This window comes from Dipodomys spectabilis, unplaced genomic scaffold (assembly GCF_019054845.1).
Source record: "Dipodomys spectabilis isolate Male_0828 unplaced genomic scaffold, ASM1905484v1 ptg000559l, whole genome shotgun sequence".
Classification (NCBI taxonomy): Eukaryota; Metazoa; Chordata; class Mammalia; order Rodentia; family Heteromyidae; genus Dipodomys; species Dipodomys spectabilis.
In genome coordinates this window covers 465,408-486,572 of record NW_024871236.1, presented here as the reverse complement: position 1 = coordinate 486,572, position 21,165 = coordinate 465,408, and the positions used below count along the sequence as shown (strand labels likewise).

General features: G+C 54.3%; 1 protein-coding gene across 2 annotated transcripts in view; it reads left to right on the top strand.

Annotated features, from left to right (window-relative positions):
* Positions 1-2,580: 2,580 nt before the first annotated feature.
* Positions 2,581-21,165, top strand: part of Pcdh10 (protocadherin 10) — a 34,576-nt gene continuing 15,991 nt past the window's right edge. For both annotated transcript variants that reach the window (XM_042670483.1, XM_042670482.1), the window contains exons 1-4: positions 2,581-5,253; positions 6,679-6,737; positions 7,242-7,348; positions 14,675-14,980. In XM_042670483.1, coding sequence (XP_042526417.1) covers positions 2,581-5,253; positions 6,679-6,737; positions 7,242-7,348; positions 14,675-14,980 — 3,145 coding nt within the window. The remainder of the gene's footprint in view (positions 5,254-6,678; positions 6,738-7,241; positions 7,349-14,674; positions 14,981-21,165) is intronic.

The following is a 21,165-nucleotide window of genomic DNA, read 5'->3' as shown; positions in this document are numbered from 1 at the left end:
TGAGGCCTCTGCCCAGAAACCGCGCCCGCCCGCGGGGCCCCCATGCACCCTCCCCCGCTCCGGAGCCCCAGCCGCGGGCGGCCCAGGCCGCCGGCTGCAGTGCGCCGGCGCGGCCGCGCGGGGGCACGCGCACCCTGCGATGGCGGAGAGCTGGCGTCCCCTCCACCTCGGCATAAAGGGAGAGCCGCAGCGCGGGGCCGCGGCGGGGCGCCCGGGCCTGCGGTCCCCGCCCTGCGCGGGCGCGGGAGGCTCCCCTCCCTCCCCCGGCAGCCGGCGCCCCGGGTCCGCTCCGGATGCGGGCACTTGTGCACGCGCCCACCGACCGCCCCAGGGTGGTGACACGCACCCGTGCCCGCCCGCGACCGCGCACAGCGCACACACGGCTGCACGCCTGCATGTGTGCGCCGCGAGCGCGCGTGCACTCACACCCGAGCTCCCAGCCCGCGCGCGAGGCGCCGGTGCGGACCCCAGCGCTGAGTCAGCGGGGCCCCGCGCCCCTGCGGGGCCGGAGCGGGGCGGGGTCCCGAGCGGGGCTGCGAGGCACGCGGGGGGCGCGCATGCCCCCCGGAACGCAGGCCGGGAAAGGCCAGGTTGGGCTCTGCCGGGGCTCAGCAGAGCCGCGTCCCGCGCGCCCAGCCCCGCGAGAGGGCGATCTGCATCCACGCGCGCCCGCACCCCACGGGAGCGCGCACGCGCACACATGCAGGCACACATGCATACACACGCGCGTGCGTGCACCCGCATACGCGTACATGCACCCATACACGCACATACTTGCGCATGCACACAGGAGCGCAGGGGCGCGCACACAGCCTCCTGGGGATGAGGCCGGGGCCGGCACCGTTGCCCGCAGCTGCCCGGCGGGCGAGCCCCAGCGTGTCATGCGCGCACGGGCGCCTGCGCCCGGACACCGGCTCGCGCGTGCACGGCGCCTGCCCGGGCCGGCGATCGGCGGCTCCGGGGCGGGCTCCCGTCCACGGACCAGGCTCGGGCGCCGGGTCGCGCGGAGGAGCTCGGATCGAAGCCGCCGCAGCTCCCGAGTACGGCGTGGCCGGTTGGGCGCGGGGCCGGCGGGAGGTGGGGTTCCCCCGCAAACGTCCTGGTTTCCGAGGCTGCACCCGCTCCTGTCCACGTCTGCCCCCCAAGAGTTCGTCTTTCGGGCGCGCGCCTGCGGGTGCGTGCGTGCGGAGGGACGGCGCGCGCGGGGCGCACACAGCGGCCCGCGGGACCCGCTGCCCCCGGCTGCGCCCCGATTCCAGGCGTCACCCCCCCCCCCCCCGCAGACCCGGCCTTCGCGGCACCGCCTGGCGCCGCCGAGGGCCCCCGCTGATCCCGCGCCGCGGTCCTCGGCGGGGTGAGCGGGGCCGCGGGCGGGCCGATCGCCGCTCCCGGGCGACGCCGCCAGGCAGGGCCAGTACCTGGGAGGAACCCAGTCCCAGGGTGGGAAACCCCAGGTCCGTGGGGAGGGCGCGCCCGGTGTGTGCGCCGCCGGTGCTGACGCCAGCGGGGAAACCTCCGCTCCCCAGCGGCTCCCTGCGGCTGGGGAGCGGGAACTTTCCGCGGCGGAGTCCCCGGCCAGCGCCTGGGGACGGACCGCGATCCTCGGGCTCTCCGCCCTCCCCGTCACCCGCGGGGCGGGCGGCCCGCGCGCCGGCCCCGCCCCACCCCGCCCCGCCCCGCCCGGCCGCGGGTGACGCGCGCGAGCGGCGGCCGGAACGGCCAACCGGCGGCGGCGCGGGGGGCGGAGCTCGGCGCGCATTGGTTGGCAGGACGGGGCCGCTGCGCAAAAACAGCGGAGCGGAGCGCTCGGAGCTCAGACACCGCCGGCCGCGATCCGGCTGCGGGCGGGCAGCGGGCGGCGAGGGGCGGGCGCGGGCGCCGGAGCGGCCTCGGGACACCGGACGCTCTCCACGCTCGCCGCGAGGCCGGGGACACCGCGGGGCAGCCGGTCCTGCAACGCCGGGAGCAAGAGCGGAGCCCGGGATGCCCCGGGGGGCGCGGGGCGCGCGCGCGCCGGCGCCCGGAGCGCGGAGGAGGATGAAAGTTTGATGCGGCAGAGCCGGCCCGGGGTTCCGGCCCGGTTCGCTCCCGGTTTCCCAGCCTCCCGCCGGTGCCCGCCGTTGGCCTTGGGCGGCATGGTCGGCGGTGGCAGCCTCGTCTCCGTCTCCGCCGCCGCCTCGTCGTCGTCCTCCTCCTCTTCTTCTTTTTCTTCCTCCTCCTCCACGGCCCCGACCTCCCCCCGGCCGCGGCTCGGCCAGCCGGGGAGCGCGCACAGCCCCCGAGAGCGCGTCCGCGGGGAACCGGGACCGAGCGCGGGGCCCAGGACGATGCGGGCGCCGCGGTTCCGCTGAGCGCCCGGGGAGGGCGGGAGGCTCGGCGAGGCGCTGCGGCGGGCGGCGCGGGCTCGCGGCGGCGGCGGCGGCGGCAGCGGCAGCGGCGGCGGCGGCGGGGATTGCCCGCTCCGGGGCCCGGCGCGCCGCGGCGCCCGCCCGCAGCAGCCCTAGCTCCCGCGCGCGGCTGGGCGCTCGCCGCCGTCCCTGCCCTCCCCCGGCGGCGGCGCTGCTCGGCCCGGCCTCGGAGATGCTCCTGCGCGTCCTGCTCGCCCTGGCGTGGATGGCGGACGCGGCGGCGGCCCAGCTCCACTACACCGTGCAGGAGGAGCAGGAGCATGGCGCGTTCGTGGGCAACATCGCCGAGGACCTGGGCCTGGACGTCACCAAACTTTCGGCCCGCCGCTTCCAGACGGTGCCCAACTCGCGGAGCCCGTACTTGGACGTGAACCTGGAGACGGGCGTGCTGTTCGTGAACGAGAAAATCGACCGCGAGCAGATCTGCCGCCAGAGCCCGGCGTGCGTGCTGCACCTGGAGGTCTTCCTGGAGAACCCGCTCGAGCTGTTCCGCGTGGAGATCGAGGTGCTGGACATCAACGACAACCCGCCCGCCTTCCCCGAGCCCGACCTCACGCTGGAGATCTCGGAGAGCGCCACGCCGGGCACGCGCTTCCCGCTGGAGAGCGCCTTCGACCCGGACGTGGGCACCAACGCGCTGAGCGACTACCAGATCACGCCCAACAGCTTCTTCTCGCTGGACGTGCAGACGCAGGGCGACGGCGGCCGCTTCGCCGAGCTGGTGCTGGAGAAGCCGCTGGACCGCGAGCAGCAGGCGGTGCACCGCTACGTGCTGACCGCGGTGGACGGGGGCGGCGGCGGCGGGGACGGGGGCGGCGGCGGCGGCGGGGCCGGCGGGGAAGGCGCGGGCACGGGCGAAGGCGGGGACGGCCCCGGCCTCCAGTCGCCGCCGCCGCAGCCACAGCGCACCGGCACGGCCCTGCTCACCATCCGCGTGCTCGACTCCAACGATAACGTGCCCGCCTTCGACCAGCCCGTGTACACCGTGTCGCTGCCCGAGAACTCGCCGCCCGGCACGCTGGTGCTGCAGCTGAACGCCAGCGACCCCGACGAGGGCGCCAATGGCGAGGTGGTGTACGCCTTCAGCAGCCACGCGTCGGCCCGCGCGCGCGAGCTCTTCGGGCTGTCGCCGCGCACCGGGCGGCTGGAGGTGAGCGGGGAGCTGGACTACGAGGAGAGCCCGCTGCAGCAGGTGTACGTGCAGGCCAAGGACCTGGGCCCCAACGCCGTGCCCGCGCACTGCAAGGTGCTGGTGCGCGTGCTGGACGCCAACGACAACGCGCCCGAGATCAGCTTCAGCACGGTGAAGGAGGCGGTGAGCGAGGGCGCGGCGCCGGGCACCGTGGTGGCCCTGTTCAGCGTGGCCGACCGCGACGCGGACGAGAACGGGCGCGTGCGCTGCGAGCTGCTGGGCGACGCGCCCTTCCTGCTCAAGCCGTCCTTCCAGAACTACTACACGCTGGTGACCGCCGCGCCGCTCGACCGCGAGGCGGGCGACGCCTACACGCTCACCGTGGTGGCGCGCGACGGCGGCGCGCCCGCGCTGGCCACCAGCCGCTCCATCCGCGTGCGCGTGGCCGACGTGAACGACAACGCGCCGCGCTTCAGCCAGCCGCTCTACGACGTGCACGTGACGGAGAACAACGTGCCCGGCGCCTACATCTACGCCGTGAGCGCCACGGACCGCGACGAGGGCGCCAACGCGCGCCTGGCCTACGCCATCCTGGAGAGCCAGATCCAGGGCATGAGCGTGGCCACCTACGTGTCGGTGAACGCCGAGAACGGCTACCTGTACGCGCTGCGCTCCTTCGACTACGAGCAGCTCAAGGCCTTCAGCTTCCAGGTGGAGGCGCGCGACGCGGGCAGCCCGCAGGCGCTGGCGGGCAACGCCACGGTGCGCATCCTGGTGGTGGACCAGAACGACAACGCGCCCGCCATCGTGGCGCCGCTGCCGGGCCGCAACGGGACGCCGGCGCGCGAGGCGCTGCCGCGCGCCGCCGAGCCGGGCTACCTGGTGACGCGCGTGGCCGCGGTGGACGCGGACGACGGCGACAACGCGCGCCTCACCTACAGCCTGCTGCGGGGCAACGAGCTCAACCTGTTCCGCCTGGACTGGCGCACGGGGGAGCTGCGCACGGCGCGCCGCGTGCCGGCCCAGCGCGACCCGCAGCGGCCCTTCGAGCTGGTGGTGGAGGTGCGCGACCACGGGCAGCCGCCGCTGTCGTCCACCGCCGCGCTCGAGGTGCGGCTGGTGGACGTGGCGCCCGACGTGGCGGGCGGCGCGGGCGGCGGGGAGGCGCCGCGGCCGGGGCGCGCGGGCGGCGGCGGCGGCGCGGGGGCCGCGGGGGGCGCGGACGGCGCGCTGGACCTCACGCTCATCCTCATCATCGCGCTGGGCTCCGTGTCCTTCGTCTTCCTGCTGGCCATGATCGTGCTGGCCGTGCGCTGCCGCAAGGACAAGAAGCTCAGCGTGCGCTCCTGCCTGGCCGCCGACGGCGGCGCCGCCTGCTGCGCCTGCTGCGGCCGCCAGGCCCGGGCGCGCACCAAGAAGCTGAGCAAGGCGGACATCATGCTGGTGCCCAGCGCCGCCGCCTCCGCGCCGGGCCACGCGCCGCCCGCGCCCGCCGACGAGCCCGGGGCCTTCGGCGCCCACCCGCACGCGCAGAACTACTGCTACCAGGTCTGCCTGACCCCCGAGTCCGCCAAGACCGACCTCCTGTTCCTCAAGCCCTGCAGCCCCGCGCGCGCCGCCGACGCCGAGCGCGGGCCCTGCGGCGCCCTGGTGGCGGGCTACGCCGACCCGCAGCCCGACCTGCTGGCCAACGGCGGCCTGCTGTCCACCGAGGTAAGGCGGCCGCGCCCGGCCCGCGGCGCCCGGCCCTAGCGCGGGGCCTGGGTGCGCGTGTGCGTGTGTGCGCGCGCGTGTGTGTGCGTGTGCGCGCGCACGGGGCGGGGGCGGTCACCTCCTCCCGCCCGGGTGCTCCCTTCCCTCCCTCTCCCCGCCGCTTTGCCACCCTGGGGCCGCCGGCGCCCATCCTCCTCCCCGGCCAAGTCGCCGCCTTCTCGGAGAGGCTGGAGGGAGGGAAGGAGGGACGGAGGGCGGCGGAGGGGAGGGAGGAGGGAGACGGAGGGGGCGGGCCGGCCTGGAGGCGGACCTGAGGTCTTCTCCCCTGGCCTCCATCCCAGGCCCCGGTGAAGTTGCTTCTCTTCCGTTGCCGTGGTTACCCAGCTCCCAGGGCCGGGCGTCCCGGAGCCCTAGGGGGCTGGAGGCAGCCCAGCGGGCCGGCGGGGAGGCAGGCCTCGGGGAGCCGGGCGGAGCCTCCGACCCCCTTTTCCTCTAACCCGTGATTGCAAACGCGGCTGGCTGCGCCCAGCACAGCCTTTCTCCAGGCCCTGGAGGCCCCCAGCCCACAAGGCCTGCATTTGAATGAAGCCCTCCTGGCAGCAGCTCTTCCCCCCCCCCCCCCCCCCCGGACCCCAGCGGAGCCCAGAGCCTGGTCACCAGGCACAGGCCCTGCCACCAGCTCCCCATAGCCTGCTGCCCTCAGGGCCTTCTCCCCCAGGGACCTGGGCTTGCTTATCAAGCCCATGTTTTCCTTCCTCTTAAGATGGAGGAGAGGCAGAGCTGGGAGGCGGGCTGGCTGGGGATGGAGAGGAAGGGTTTGTGTGGGTCAAGCCAAGTTTGAACCAGAAAAGTTGGGACTGGGGAGAGGGGAAGGTGGGTTTGAGGCAGGACTGGCAGTGCCAGGCTGGGTCCAAGTCTCACATGTTACTCACTGATTTCCCCAGTATTTGTACAGCTCATTTGTATCAGAAGCACCCTGGGAAAATAAACATCAAAATACTTCCTTGAAACAGCCAACCCTTTTGCTTATTGAGCATGCTGCTTTTCTTGGGTTAACCAGAATGCACTTGAACATGCCTTGTGTCACTTGAGAGGAGAAGAGGATGCTGGGCTGACTCTGTTTTAGACAGGAGTCTACGAATCTCAGCTATGAGGGCTTTTGCATTTTCCCTTTAAAACGTGCACAGAGACATTTATTTTGACCAACATCTTTAACAGTCTTGGCAACTGCCTGGAAAACACAACATGGGCTACACATGTCTCCACTGTCCCCACCCCTCACTCCCCCTCATCAGCAGGGCCCTAGGCTGAGGTCCTGGGGAAGTGCCCAGAATACCCCACACCGCCGGGACTGATCTGGTCCCTCTCTCCACAGGCACACCGTGAGCATCCAAATGCTCTTGACTTATTTATTCTTTCTCCTAGACGAAACACCAGCGGACGGAGCTCAGCTATCTAGTCGACAGACCACGCCGGGTTAACAGGTATGCACCCTCCCTTCTCTCCTGGCTCAGTGAGTGGACAGTTTGCTACCTCCCCAAAGCAGAAGGAAGCAGGTATGCTTCTCCATGCTAAAAGATAAGGTGCATGAAGTATCTTGAGTTAGGGAAGAGAAAATGTACGACAGAGTATTTTAAAATAAGACCAGACACAAATGCGGAGGCCACGAGGCTCCAGGACAGTCAGTTGGAAACAGAATGTTTTATCCCTGTGCAGACGGCAGCGTGTCTGCGGCTGCAGTCCCTCGGTTGCTTCGGATAGTTCTTGTAACCGTTCCCACCTCAGCTCCGTGTCTGCTTTGTGTGCAAGCTGGAGTCAGTGCATCATCCTCAGTCTGAGGAGCTGAGTTGAAAGTGGCTGTCAGTGATGGCCTTCCCAGGACTCGGCTCTCCTGGCAGGCCGTCCTCTGCAGCGCTTCTCTGCGGCCATGTGGTGGCAGAAGAATGTCTCCACGTTTTCTTCTAACAGTGGTCTTCTCCTCCCTGCAGTTCTGCCTTCCAGGAAGCAGACATTGTGAGCTCTAAGGACAGTGGCCACGGGGACAGCGAGCAGGGGGACAGTGACCACGACGCCACCAACCGCGGCCAGTCAGCTGGTGAGTGGTGGCCACGCCGCGCCCACGCCGGCTTTCCAGTTCTGAACGGGGATGGCTGGGAAAGGTCCGGTTCCAGGCTGCTCTCTGCATCCTAAAGGCTGGAGGTTCTAGAGCTGGCATCCATCTAGACTGTCAGAGAAGAGGGGGAAGGGGGGGACCTGTCCTTCACAGAGCTGTGAGGGGCATCTTGCTTTGGGGATGATGATGGGAGAAATGACCTTGCCCACAGGTAGTCTTGGCTTGCTCACCTGGTCAGGTCTCCTGCCTTCACCTACCTAAGGGAGTTCCTGTTAGGTTTATTTATCAATGAGGCACAGGGGGCGAATGAGGTTGACTGTCCTGTGCAAGGTCACAGGGAGATAAATAGAGGGCCGGAAACCAGAACTCCAGTGAGATGCTTTCCAGAGCAGTGCGCTTTGTGCATTGAGCGTGATGTGAGAGGCCTAGTGGTTGGCGTTACGGACAGGCCTTCGTCCCTAGGCCGTCAGGACTGCTGGCCTAATAAACCTTTCATATAATAGGTGTTTTTGAACAGCGCTAGATCTCTCCGTATTTCCCTTGGGGCTGTTGATCCGTCAGTAGCTGTTGATCTCGTATGTCTGTGAGTATGACAGGAGCTGCAGTGTGCCAAACAGTTTCTGTTTAGTTTTCATTTAATTTTTCTTCTCCGAGCTCGGTCTTCGCTCGTATAAGTTCTTTTATAAAAGGCAACTTAGAAGAAATCGAACACTGTCCTTGAAGTGAAAGCGATTCCACTTGCCTGGGTTCCCCTGGGCTTTGTTGCGTGTCGCCTGTGAAGGGTTGGGCTTTGGCTCCTGGCTTCTGAGTTTCCTGGGCGTGGGGCGCACGCGGAGGTGCCAAGGCAGCGCCTGTGTGTGGGCTCACTCTGTCCGGGCTGTGCTCTGCTCACCCGAGAGTGGAGTTGATTGCCACAGGAGATGGGCTCCGACTCGCAGGCCGCACAGCCCTCCTCACGGTGCTGGGGGAGGGGGGGCTAAGGGGTCGTGGGGAAGGGCAGTGCCCACCCCACGGTGGTGGCCTGGCAGGTGGAATCCACCTTCCTCTCACCCCCCCCCCCCCCGGGAGTGGGGGGTTGCACCATGGCTGCTTGAGCCTCGGGAAGCCAGGCAGGAGACAGGGAGCCAAGCTCAAGGCTCCCTTTATACCGCCCCGAGTCATTAATATGCAGACCTAATGAGACTTGAGAGCTGCCAAGAGTGCCCGGAGGTCCCTGGCCTAGTGCGTCTCCGCGCCCACTGAACAGAGAGCGTCTATTCAGAGCCCGACAACAAACCGCGCCGAGCCAGCGCGTTACACCGCGGCACAAAGCCCCTTTCATTTTTTTTGCCCTATTTGCGGTAGATGATTTATTGTTCTCTTTTAAAAACTGTACGTTGAGAATGGATGGCGTCGATTCTTTTTCAGTCTCCAATGTAACTGTCAGTCTTTTAAAAAGTTTTCAGTCAGAATGCTTGATATAAAGGGAGCTTATCTGAGACATGTTTCTTTAGGCGCCTTTAGGTCTTGCCTGCTGCCTTTGAATTTTTTTTTTTCCTGTAGCACTATAGTCTCAATAAACATTTCAATTAGTTTAGTCCCCGAGACATAATGAGCCATAATAAACTGCCCGAGGAGAGGGGGCGGATGCCCGTTGGCGTGGAGGAGCGCGGAGGAGAGGAGGAGAGAGGAGGAATGAGGATGTGTTCTCACCCCTCTGCCGCTCAAGGCTATCTGACTTCCCAGGCTCCACGCAGCCATTTTGACGAGGTTGCTCTCAAGGTAGTTGAGATGCCAGTGCACGTTACTGTGCTCTGCTAAGCCGTGGAAAAGGCTGGGCAGTTTATTTTTCTATGCAAACGTTTCTCCTTTTTTCTTTCCCTCTCTCTTCAGTTCTTGGACACAGGAAAGCACTGCAGAAGGACCAGAGCCTTTCTTTATTTCAGTCACTACAGGGAGACACGTGGTGCCCTGCCCGTGGTCACTGGTGTGGGGGACGGTGTAGCTCTCACCGGGAGGGGGAACCATCCTCAGGTCTAATCCCCTTAATTCCATTGTCAGGACGATTGCCAGTGTTGCCTTATTTAAGTTCAAGTCCTAAATGCATTTATTTGGGAACTTTTTGTAGTACTTTGAGATGTGTGTTATAAACTTCATAACAAGTAGCTATGATATTTCGAGACAGATGAACTTGCTTCAATAAATCTGTTGTGCTGCTCGGTAACATCAGGTACTAATGACTCTCTAAAGTTTCAAAATTAGGCAAGAGTGTGCATACAATGATGCATTATTCATTCATTCGTAGGCATCTCAAGGTTGGCACAGAAGACCAAGTAAGCAAATCCCACTTTCCACCGCAGGCAGGAGAGTTAAATTATCAGTGAAACTGGTATTAGAGAGCCGGTTCGGAAGGACCTCTTCTGGTGTGTTAACTCTTCCCATCTTAAACAGCGTGGCTTGGCCTTGCGCCTGTCTCAGGTTCCCAACATTGGCTCTCCCGTGTCAGCTTTGCTGTGTGATCATCTGCTCAGAGCTCCCTGCACTGGTTCCTTTAGGAAGAGTCCTGGTTTTGCGCTCCTCCTCTCCCCCTCCCCTTTCTACCTGGCCACGCCCCTTGCGGACCCTAGTCTTGTTCAAGCCGGCTCTGGACATGGAGGCAGCTGCCCGGGATGTCCAGGAGCCTTTCCGTCCCCTTGAGCCTGGTTCCCATTCGGGCCTGGGCTGTCCCTCTGTGCAGGCAGTGCGCCAGGGAGCCGTTGCCCAGGTGTAGGAGGCCCACATTAGAGTTCGTTTTGAATCTATTTTTTCTTAAGATCGTGATCCTTTAAAACGTGTTGAAAGGGGTCATCATAGCAGGGGGCTGACTGGCCTTGGTCTCGCTGGAAACAGCCAGCTCCTCCGGGGCAGGGAGCTCATCTCCCAGGGGTGCTGGCTGCTGAATTCTGAGGAGATGTGTCTCCTGCGTGGTTCAAACTCGGCTGAGAGTTTAGAACCCGTGCCTTGAGTGTGATCAGCCGCATTACTCGGCACTCAGGGTCACCCTGGGACGACACACGCAGACATCCGTGCTCCTGCTCAGCATTGCGGCTGGAAAGTTAGCTTTCTAATAAAATTAACGTGGACCCGTTGTTCACAAAACCCTTCCTCTGGTTTCTGTTGAGTCTCCCAGCTACGGTTTGATAATGTGAGGAGACTTAGAATCAGAGCAGATACGTAAGAGAAAAATGGAGAAAACCATAAAGTTTTATAGATGATAGGTAATGATAAGATTTGGATGGATTTTAAGTTTTTGATTAAAATCTGGCCCTAGGAGACGTTTCCTAGATATAATCAGTATTGTTTAGTTTTCCATGTTCAGAATTTACAAGCAAGGCAAGAAAGTGTCTCAATAACTGGAGTGCTGTTTCCTGTAAAACTGGCACTTGGTATTTTCCTGGAGGCTTGTAACACGAGAAAGAAATATGCACATGATTTGTATTATCAGTATCATCAGGAGCCAACACACGTTGAGTACAGTTCTAGTACTGTTCAGATCACAATTTGTTTTCAGTAGAACTCCCCACTTCTCACTATAAGGGACAAGTCATAAAGTATGTGTAGCCAGACCGCCCATCACATCAGCTGTCAGCAATATAGATTATTTCTGAGAACTGTAAAAAGAGACAAGTAACTGCAGCAGGAGATTTCAAACACATGTGGGGATGTTTCTTAGATTGTACCAAAACTTCCGAAGAAGGTTTGGCCTACATTTTTTGACTCTTGAAAAAATGCACAGTTTCAGTACTAAGGGCATTGGGGGAAAAATCTAGTTAACTTACTCAATGTTCAGCATTGTGTGGGAACCACAAGTGAATTTTTAAGAGCAACGTCAGTGTTACGAGTGTTTACATTTCAAGGTAAAGCAACATGCTGTATACTGTGGTCCTTTTACACAACTGAAGTTAAACATGCCTCTATTTGATAATTACAGGGATAGTGTATTGAATGAGAGTAAAGACAAAAGAATTGTGCTCTTTATTCACACACCACCTTGTTGAATGGCAACTCCTTCCTACAACTACTTAAAGATCATAAACATATTTAAAAAAAGGAAGAACGGCATCATGGGATAGCTCCCCAGAGTCAGGGTGGGCAAACACTATGATCTGGCCCTCAGAGTGTCTGTCTGAATGACCAATGGAAAAAAAATCACCCAGCTCATTTCTTGTTACTTATTTGAAGCTTATTGATTGATATGTTTTTCATTTTCATATCTACGTCTGATTTTTCCCCATGCAAGCAGATCTACTAGTTTGATCGATAAAACTCAAATAGCAGGCACGATTCCACAGGCCTCACTTTCATTCTAGTTATAAGAAGCTGCGTGTATTTTCACTAAGGGAATTCTATTGTGAAGAATTAATCCATGAAGTAATCAAATGCACTTCGTGGATGCCATTTCCCTTCTGTCACGAGATATTGTCTTTCAGCAAAAATCTTCATATGCACAAATACTTGTTTTACATGTGTGACATGCACTCTTTGTACAGAATCTCAGGTCATGCAAGCTTTTCTGCATGACCTAAGGAAATTTTCACTCATTTCTAGCAATTAATTGAGAGAGACAGAATTTTTAAAAAGCACATACTTGAAAGAAAAAAATACAACTGAATGGAAACTCCACATACAGGAGCATAAAATGTAAAGAACCTTCTGATACCTGGTAAAGCAGAACCTTCTTTGTAGTTTAATACAGCTTTCTGTTGGAGACTGTAGTATTCAGAATTAGAAGAGAACGTGGGCGGAGGAAGCGTGTGCTAAAGGCTTTGTGTGGTTTTATTTGGTATGTGATATTCATCTGTCCTGGGAAGAAAACTTGTATTAATTGCAAATTGTGCACCACGGCCTTCTGAAGACTCAAGAAAAGGATCGTCTTAAATACCACCAGGTCTTCAAGTGTCTTATCTTATGTTTATTTTGTAAGTAAAGAAATTGCTAATAATAATTTTGCCCACTCTTCAAGTACTGAATAGCTTCTTCTATAAAGAAATAATAACAAAGCCCTTAGCTGGGTGCTAGTAGCTCACCCAGGAGGCTGAGACTGATGATCATAGTTGGAAGCTAACCTTGGCAGAAAAGTCCATAAGACTCCTATCTTCAATAAGCCAGCAAAAAAGTAAGAAGTGGAGGTGTGGCTCAAGTGATAGAGCACCAATATAGAGTGAAAAGGCTAAGGGACAGTGCGCAGGCCTGAGTTCAAGCTTCAGCACCAGTACAACAGCAAAAGTTTATAGCTCATGTATAGTTTATTCTATCAAAGTAAAATAAACAGGTCTCTACCTGTGTCAGAGACATTGTCATTACCTTTTTCTTCTCTCTCTCCCTCTCTCTCTCCCTCTCCCTCCCCCTCTCTCCTTTTTGCAGAGATAGGATTAAGGCCTGAGCTTCATTCTTGGTGTCTTTCAAAACATTGATACATGCCATGCTGCTCTTAGATTCCTTAATCCCAGCTTCAGCTCACGTTTCTGCTCTTCAACAGTTCACTGCTTAGCAATTTATTTCTAGGCTTAGGCATGACAATTATCAATGGAATATTATAATCAAAGTCAGACTCAGCATTGTACATAGTTTAACTTAAAATTAAAGAAAAGTTATTACATAATGAGCTAGACAGACAAGGGGCTTGGTGCCACTTTTTGAGAAATAATATATGTAATTGGTTGTTTATAAATCAAAACCTCTTATCATAAACATAGAAATCACATAAGTTTGAAAATTATTTTGTGAATACATTAACACATACAAATACGTATAAATCAATGCATCATGAAATATTGTTGGGAGTTTAGAAGATAATTTCCTTTGAGAGCTCTTATTGTTCATGGTATTTATAGAAGTAACAAGCAGGTAGGTTTGCTAGATATATACATTTTTTCTTGATTTTGCATCTCATGGTTTATCTGTATAGGTCAGTGATTTTAATTCAATATTATTTTAAAGCCTGTTGAATAAATAAGTTACGTTTAGAAATACAGTGAGATGCCATTTTTGTGTTCTGTGTAGTGCTACATATCAAAATGAATATCAGATACCTGGGCAGCAGTAGCTCATGCCTGTAGGAAGGCTGAGATCTGAGGATGGGAGTTTGAAGCCAGCCTAGGCAGGAAAATCTGTGAGATGCTTATCTCTAATAAAGTACTCAGAAAACAAACAGAAATGCTGCTGTGGCTCCAGTGGTAGAGTGCTAGCCTTGAGCACAAAGAAGCTCAGGGACAGCGCCCCAGCCCTGACTTCAAGCCCCAGGACCAGCAAAAAAATAAAATAATAATAAAAAAATAAAACAGTGTTGTGCAGTACTAAAAATTTTGAATTCCTTGCTTAAGAAACCGGAAGAGCTTTTGTAATCATTATCAGATGACACAGGACACTTCTGTTTGTCCAAGCAACACAATAAAAAGTGAGGCTGTCCTTTGAAGTCTTGGTACTGTGGGGTCGGAGAGCAGGCCCGTGCCGGCCGGGAGGGCTAACTGTTTACAGTGCAGAATGAGAAATAAGCTGTTTGTCAATATTATCTGCTCTTGCCTCAGATTGCTTTTGGTTACCTTGATGTTTCTAATTAGGCCATTTGTTCTGGCATTGTCTAAGGTGTTAAACAATAAATGACTTGTAATAATAGGTACCTCCAGAGAGCCAGTAAGAACTACTGTTAGAAAGCCAGCTTGCTGGGGGCTGAGAAAACACACGCGCAGCTGACCAGCCAGTGCGCCGTTCTTCTTAACGCCTCCCAGTCAACGTGTTAGCCATCTTGCTGATGGATGGCAGGTCCCCCTTCAGCTCTAGCTTCTGTGAGAGTCTAGAAATATCAGACATGCCATCGGGAGCACTTGGCATAGTTCTTCCACTTTGATGTCTAAGAACAGAAGCACCAGATGACGTTGGGAAGTGTGGGTTATGAGACCTTTTTTTTTTGGCTATGAACCTCACAAAAGACTTTTAGAGAATCATCATTTCATCCTGCAGATATCCTGGACATCAGTTTCAGGCCCATGCACTGCAAATAAGTAAATAAACGAGTAAATAAACACCCACCTCCCTCACACACACATAGGTGCATATATAGTCGGAGCCAACCTTTTCCCTCTGTACCTGGGTGGTTTAGAACCCGGGTCGGCCTGGCAGCTCTGTGGGTGTTTAGCTGGTGAAGAGGATGAAGTAAAGCAGCGGGCTCGGCTCCCGGGGGTTCCAGGCAGGAGCACGTCTTGAGGGCGGCAGGCCCTCCGGCGTGCGTCCACCGCGTGGCGGCCCAGACCGCAGCGTGTCACAGCGTGTGTCCTTGTGCTTTCCGCGCAGGCATGGACCTCTTCTCCAACTGCACGGAGGAGTGCAAGGCCCTGGGCCACTCCGACCGGTGCTGGATGCCGTCCTTCGTCCCCTCGGACGGACGCCAGGCCGCGGACTACCGCAGCAACCTGCACGTCCCGGGCATGGACTCTGTGCCCGACACCGAGGTGTTCGAAGCTCCGGAAGCCCAGCCTGGGGCCGAGCGGTCTTTCTCCACCTTCGGCAAGGAGAAAGCCCTGCACAGCACCCTGGAGAGGAAGGAGCTGGACGGACTGCTGTCCAATACACGAGCGCCTTACAAACCACCCTATCTGAGTAAGTGTGAGCCCCGCAGTCCTGGCTGTCAGCGTGGTCGCCGTGCTGGGTGCGGGGGGTATCCCAGGTGGGTTGTAGACACCGGGTAAGGTACCTTTGGGTGCAGGCAGCGCTCGAGATTGGGCGGGCCAGTAGGAAAGCCCTTTCCTGCATGATTAGGGCCAACACCTGTCCACACGTGCCACACATGTCCCGAGGTGTGGCACCCCTGCTTAGCATCGCCGTGCGTTTCCAAGGGCTGATTTCAGATAGGAGACCCTGCATCCCCAGAGATCTCATTTGCCTGACAGACGCTAGCTAGCATTCTGGTCTAAAGGCCGTGGTGCCCCAGAGTTGTCAGACACTCTGGGCTGGTCCAGACAGCAGTGAGGAGCTCCCCACCCAAGGGGTGGGTGCGAGGCGCAGCAGAGTGGAGGAACGCCGGTGGAGGCCGAGCAGCTGTCTTCTTCGGTTACTCGAGCCGATGTGCTCTGGCTCTGGCAGTTGTGGGACCCCGCTCTGGAGGAGGAGCATTGTAGACCACCGCTGTGGAGGGCTAGAGTACTTCCAGGGTCGGGGTAGTAGAGTACTTCCAGGGTCGGGGTAGACTTCCTTTGAAGTTCTCGGTAAAGAAATCCTCCCATTCGTTCTCTCCCACCAAAGAATCTGCTCAGTTAGCAGATGGGTATGTCAGATAACTCCACGCCCTGGTCTAACCACATAAATAACCCTTGAAGACGTCAAGGCTCCTGGCTCCAAGATGCCTCTTTCCTCCTCCATGGTGTACCCCTTCATGTGAAAAACAAATGCCGGGCCACCAGCTGGAAACGACAGGTTGCAGATGTATCATTTCTTTTGTGACTAATAGAACAGCAAGGAAAGGTTTGTCTAGACAGTCTTTAAGGAGAGAACAGGCCAGGGCGGAACTGGCGGTGAGGCGCGGTGATGAGAAGGAGGGGGTGAAGGCGTATGGGTTCCCGGCTGAACCTCGCCTCCAGCCTGGTGGTGGGAATAGACAGGTGCGTCCACAGTCGCTAAACCGGGCAGGCCACAGCGGTCACAGGGTATTTTATCAAAGAACCTGTTGAGCTTTGTCAAATAATTTACGCACACTATTTTCATGGCATAGTACAGCACCTTTGCACTTGAACCAAGTGATTTTGCCTTCCTGTATATTACTGATCTTGGCTCAGCCGGGTTGAAGTTAGGGTTGGCAATGGGAGCACAAACCCGTGACTGGGAGGTAAGGTGGGCCTTGAAGTCTGCAGATATCCACACCCACTGGGCAGCCCCAGCGGCCTCAAACCAAAGCCTTGTCAGTGAGGCTAGGAACAGCGTCTTTCTCTCTTAAATTGGTGTCTGAACTTCTGTCATTTGTTATCAAAAATAAACCTTTCCCAAATTTTAGTAGCTTAATGAAGTGCTATCTCACTTTTAAGATTTTGATTGTGTTGTAGGAATGCATCAGCAACAATCTGAAGGCAGAAAGTAAGAAGGTGTTGAGAGGGATTGAAAATTACGTTTTCAAATAACAGAAGCACTTGCTTTCTGCACATTTAGTCAGGGAAATGGACTTCAAATACAATGGAGAATCAGTTGGTCTCTTACGCCCTCAGTGAGCTGCTGTTTTGATGATTTATACTTCAATGTAGAACTGTAATTCTAAATATCTTTTTACCCATGGATGAGCTTTCCTTTTTGTCGAGAGTCACGGGAACAGTAGTTGTTGATAAGACCAGATGATCATCCTGCCTCCCTCTTAGTGAAAATTCTTCTATGTGTTGAGAACCCAGACTCGTTATGTAGAATCCTGATTTCAGGATTATGGAACCTGGCAGCACAGATGCATGGTGCTAGCAACCCAAGAACTCCTCCCTGTCATATCAGACCTGTGCAGACTCATTTGTATGCTGTCAGGACATGGTGAGAAATCTACCTTTTAGTAATGGCATCTTTATTATTATTATTATTATTCATTGTCACTAGTACACACTGCTTACCGCTTTAGATTGATGTTAAAACATGCATGACAAGTAAGCAGCAACAGACTAGTTTGTACTTAAGTTAACGGTAGCTCTTCGTACATGTTTAATTGTGTTTCATGTCACTTCATATCCATGCAATTATTGTTAGGATTACTTCTTTGACCTGATTTCATAGGAGTAATGAATTTTGTTATTTAATAGTACAAACCAGAAGCCAGCCTCTTGGACCATTTTTTCCCTCTCGTTCATACAAGTGATTTTTTTTTTAATATTGTGTCATTTATCATCAGGAATGGAAATATTCTCATCTTCTAAATTGAAAAGCACATCCCTTATGTAATTAAAGAAGCTAAAAATTGACACCAATTACTTGCTTTTAATCAGAATGTTTAAATAATTATTGAGGTTGCTCTTCTACTTTTGCTAAACGTGCATTTAGTTTTATCATGAACATAATGTACATTTTGATGTTAGGAAAAGTAGCTGTATATTCAGCTAATTTTGCAAAACTCTAAAACAGCCTAATGAAGCTATCACTGTAATTTATACAGTAATGATGCAGAAATGGTGATACAGTTAAAATATTAATTAGACCATCATCTCTACTTGTATAACTTCCAACTTCTATCCCTAACTTGCAGTTAAATATAATAAGAAACTCTTTTATAAGGATCTTGACATATGCCCATATTAGAGTTTACTCTGTGCTATCATCCCAGCAACTCTGGAGTGAGATCCAATTTCCGAGGAGCGGGGTGTGTGGGCACGCACCTGCCATCCCAGCTGGTTGGGGAGGATAGGAGGGAAGCTGGAGCTATCACCTGGGCCTGGACCAGCACAGGAGCTTGCCTGAAAACTGACCCAACAGCAAAAGGCACTGGTGGCCTGACTCACGCAGTAGAGGACTTCTCTAGCAAGTGGAAGACCTCAGGTTCAGACACTAGCACTGACAGAAAGTTAGACCCTTTTTAGAAATACACCTGCATGCAGTCTTCAGTCCCTGAAGAGTGGACATAGTGTGTTTTAAAGACGTGAATCATTTTACAGTTAGATGTCAGTTCTGGCCCATTAATCAGCACTTTCTGAGTTACTCATGAACACTTTTTGGTACAGTGTTACCATTTTCATCTGTTTCATCAAGAATACATTGAAAAATTAAAGAGGTAGATGATGATGTGTGGGTTACAGCCTGTATCTCAAACACCTCACTTAAGATCACTGGCAAAAGTTAAATGTTGCCTGTGTTTACTTTGAATTTTTATTAGAATAACATAATCATCTTAATACCATTTTTAAATATAATTAAAATTGACCATTGCTTTTACTTCTTTAAGTTATTATTTTAAGTCTGAGACAAAATATTCTCTGGAGCTTAAAAATAGCATTACATGGGCTGGAAAGGTGGCTCAGTGGTAGAGCGCTTGCCTTGCATGCCTGAGGCCCTGGGTTCGATTCCTCAACACCATATAAGAAAAAAGAAAAAAGCCGGAAGTGGCACTGTGACTCAAGTGGTAGAGCATTAGCCTTGAGCTGAAGAGCTGAGGGACAGTGCCCAGACCCAGAGTTCAGGCCCCATGACCGGACCCAAAAAAAAAATAGCATTGCATTCTTATCATCAAGATTCCAGGGATATCTTTTAGAATTATGGACATTGTATGCTTGAATTTTAGGATTATGGACATCTCTAAAAAGAGAAACTGTATCATATGTTAAAAAAAAAAAGCCCTGGTAATTCTCAGCAAATCAGAAATATAAATAACAGAAGATATAATTGAAAATATTATTTATATAGTTAGAAAACCCCAGATACCTAACAAGAGTGAAGGCTTTTGAGGCTGTTGTTCGATATGATCTTGGGTTTCCTGTTTGAACACTTCTCCATACTGTCAGTGAATGAATGAGTGTCCGATTTCAATACATCTAAATCCCTCATTAATAAAGCCATAAAATTCATTACTTGGAAATTTGCTATTTTTCCCCCAGAAAACATAACCAATCCCTTGATTCTGGACATGATCAGGAGATCACATGCTATTTTGTCTGAAATATACTTGTGAAAAAAGCTTTTACTCAAAGTGTCATCCAATAGTACAGTGAAAATAGCACCACTGTAAGGATTTAACTATTTCTAAATCTGTGGAATTTTCTAGAATCCTCAGACCAGAGTGAACTATTTATGAGACAGTGCTGGTAACTTCATGTCAGGCAACTCAGTGCACCAAAATTTCCCTCTTGCTGTCTTATTTTGTTTCTCCAGTTTTTGTGTTCTTTTGAAATCTTACAAGTATTATAGCCTATTGTAACAGGAAAAGAGCCGTCAAACACTTAAACAATTATGTAATCCATGGCGGGGAGTTTGCCTGGGTCCCTCCGTGAACTTCGTTTTGGGAGAAATCTTGCAGGCATCTGTCTATGCGATGTGGACCGAGTCTTCAGTTGGCTGGAATTGTAGAACACGCTTTGTTTGGTAACATTGCTCCCCTTCTCTTCACTATCTCAGTCTGCTTCTGTGAGATTCTTCTAGTGGGAAGAGCAGTTTTCAACATAATAATTAGTGGTGTTATTGATACGCTTTGCTCCTGTGCACCTCTGCCGGCCGGGGGTCCTCTCGGGGAGGTGTCTTTCCTTGTTTACCGCCAGATTCGTGAGCCTAAGTTTCCTATTTTCTTAGTGTGTCTCTGGCCGCAAATCTCTTGTCTTAGAACCACACTAGTTATTCCACTTTTCCATTAGCTTCCTGTATTCGGGGATTATGATTCAATCTCTTACAATCAAAATAGTTTACTCACCTCAGCCCCATGAGAAGAAAACAGAGGATAGCAGGAGCAGGAGCTCCTATTCTGTGTGCACCCACAGCTGCGGTTTCGTGCTTGGCACGTGGTCTTCTAACACAGCTCTGAGAAATGGCAATCTATGCACAGTGCCCATCATTCCTCCATTGCCTGATGTTGACCCTAGCCTGCAGCGCCTTGTCACTCTAGTTACAGAAGATAATGCAATTTTATTTTGTTTCTTCTTTACTGGCTGTGGTAATGATCTATCTCAACTAATCTGATTTAAGTACAAGTTATAAAAATCTAACAGGATGCAGATAGGAGACAGCTGTCCATTTCCTGTCCACACAGCCACCCATTTCTGTTGACATTTGTTTTGTACTTACTTAGGCCTCAGTACTTTTAGCTCATATCACGTCGGATCTGGCCTCCTAAGTGGCTTGAAATTAATTACAACCAAGAAAGTTTGTCTCCTGTGTTGAAAGTATTTCCATAGTTTGTGGAGCCAACAGACTTACCTTTGTGGGCCTGGGCAAGAGACAGAGGGTTAAGACACAAGACCACATTTTGGTCATTTGGATATGGCGTATCCAAACCGTCGTAAAGATGACGATGACGTACGGGAACATTCTCACTAATTATAAACTCTACCAAAATACGTGTCTTCCGTGTTCCGGTTGATTCCGGGGTATAGGTGCTGGCTGCCCAGCTCTGTGCACTGCACCTGCCAAGCTGCGCGGGAGACCACACGCAGCGCGAGACCACGCACACACAGGTGGCTGGCACGCGCTCACCGTCCCTCCGGCTCCTGTGCACACACGTGCACACACAAGTGCTCGCACGGTGCAGCAAACCTTTGTGCCTTCAAAATATTTTTTTTGATGTTGCTATGTGTTTTAAAGTAGTTGAATTCTCTTCTCAATGATAGAACTTCTCGGTTGGTTCTACGTTTCTTTATATTAATTAATTTGTGTCTTAGCACTTTCGTGTCTCCCTTCTGCGCCCTGTTTCTGAGGCTCGTTTCTGTGCTGTGTGTCAGCAGCCTGACGCACGGCCCTCTCCATGCTTGCACGTGGTTTTATGGAGGTAATAGGTACATAGGCTCTCTAGGTTGAGTCACTTTCGTGTCTTATTTATTCCCACATAGGTGTTATCTGTTTATGTGGCTCTTAATTATCATGGTGAGCTCATGTGAATAGGCACAAATAAAATATTGTCACTTAAGAGTATACAGAGTTATGCAGTGACTCACACCTGTAACCCTAGCTGCTCGGGAGGCTGAGATCTGATCACAATTCAAAGCCAGCCAAAGCAGAGAATCCTGTGAAACTCTTTATCTCCAACTAACTACCAAAAAAACACAGAAGTAGAGCTGTGGCTCCCGTGATAGAGCACTAGCCTTGAGCACAAAATCTCAAGGACAGTGCTCAGGCCCTGGGATCAAGGC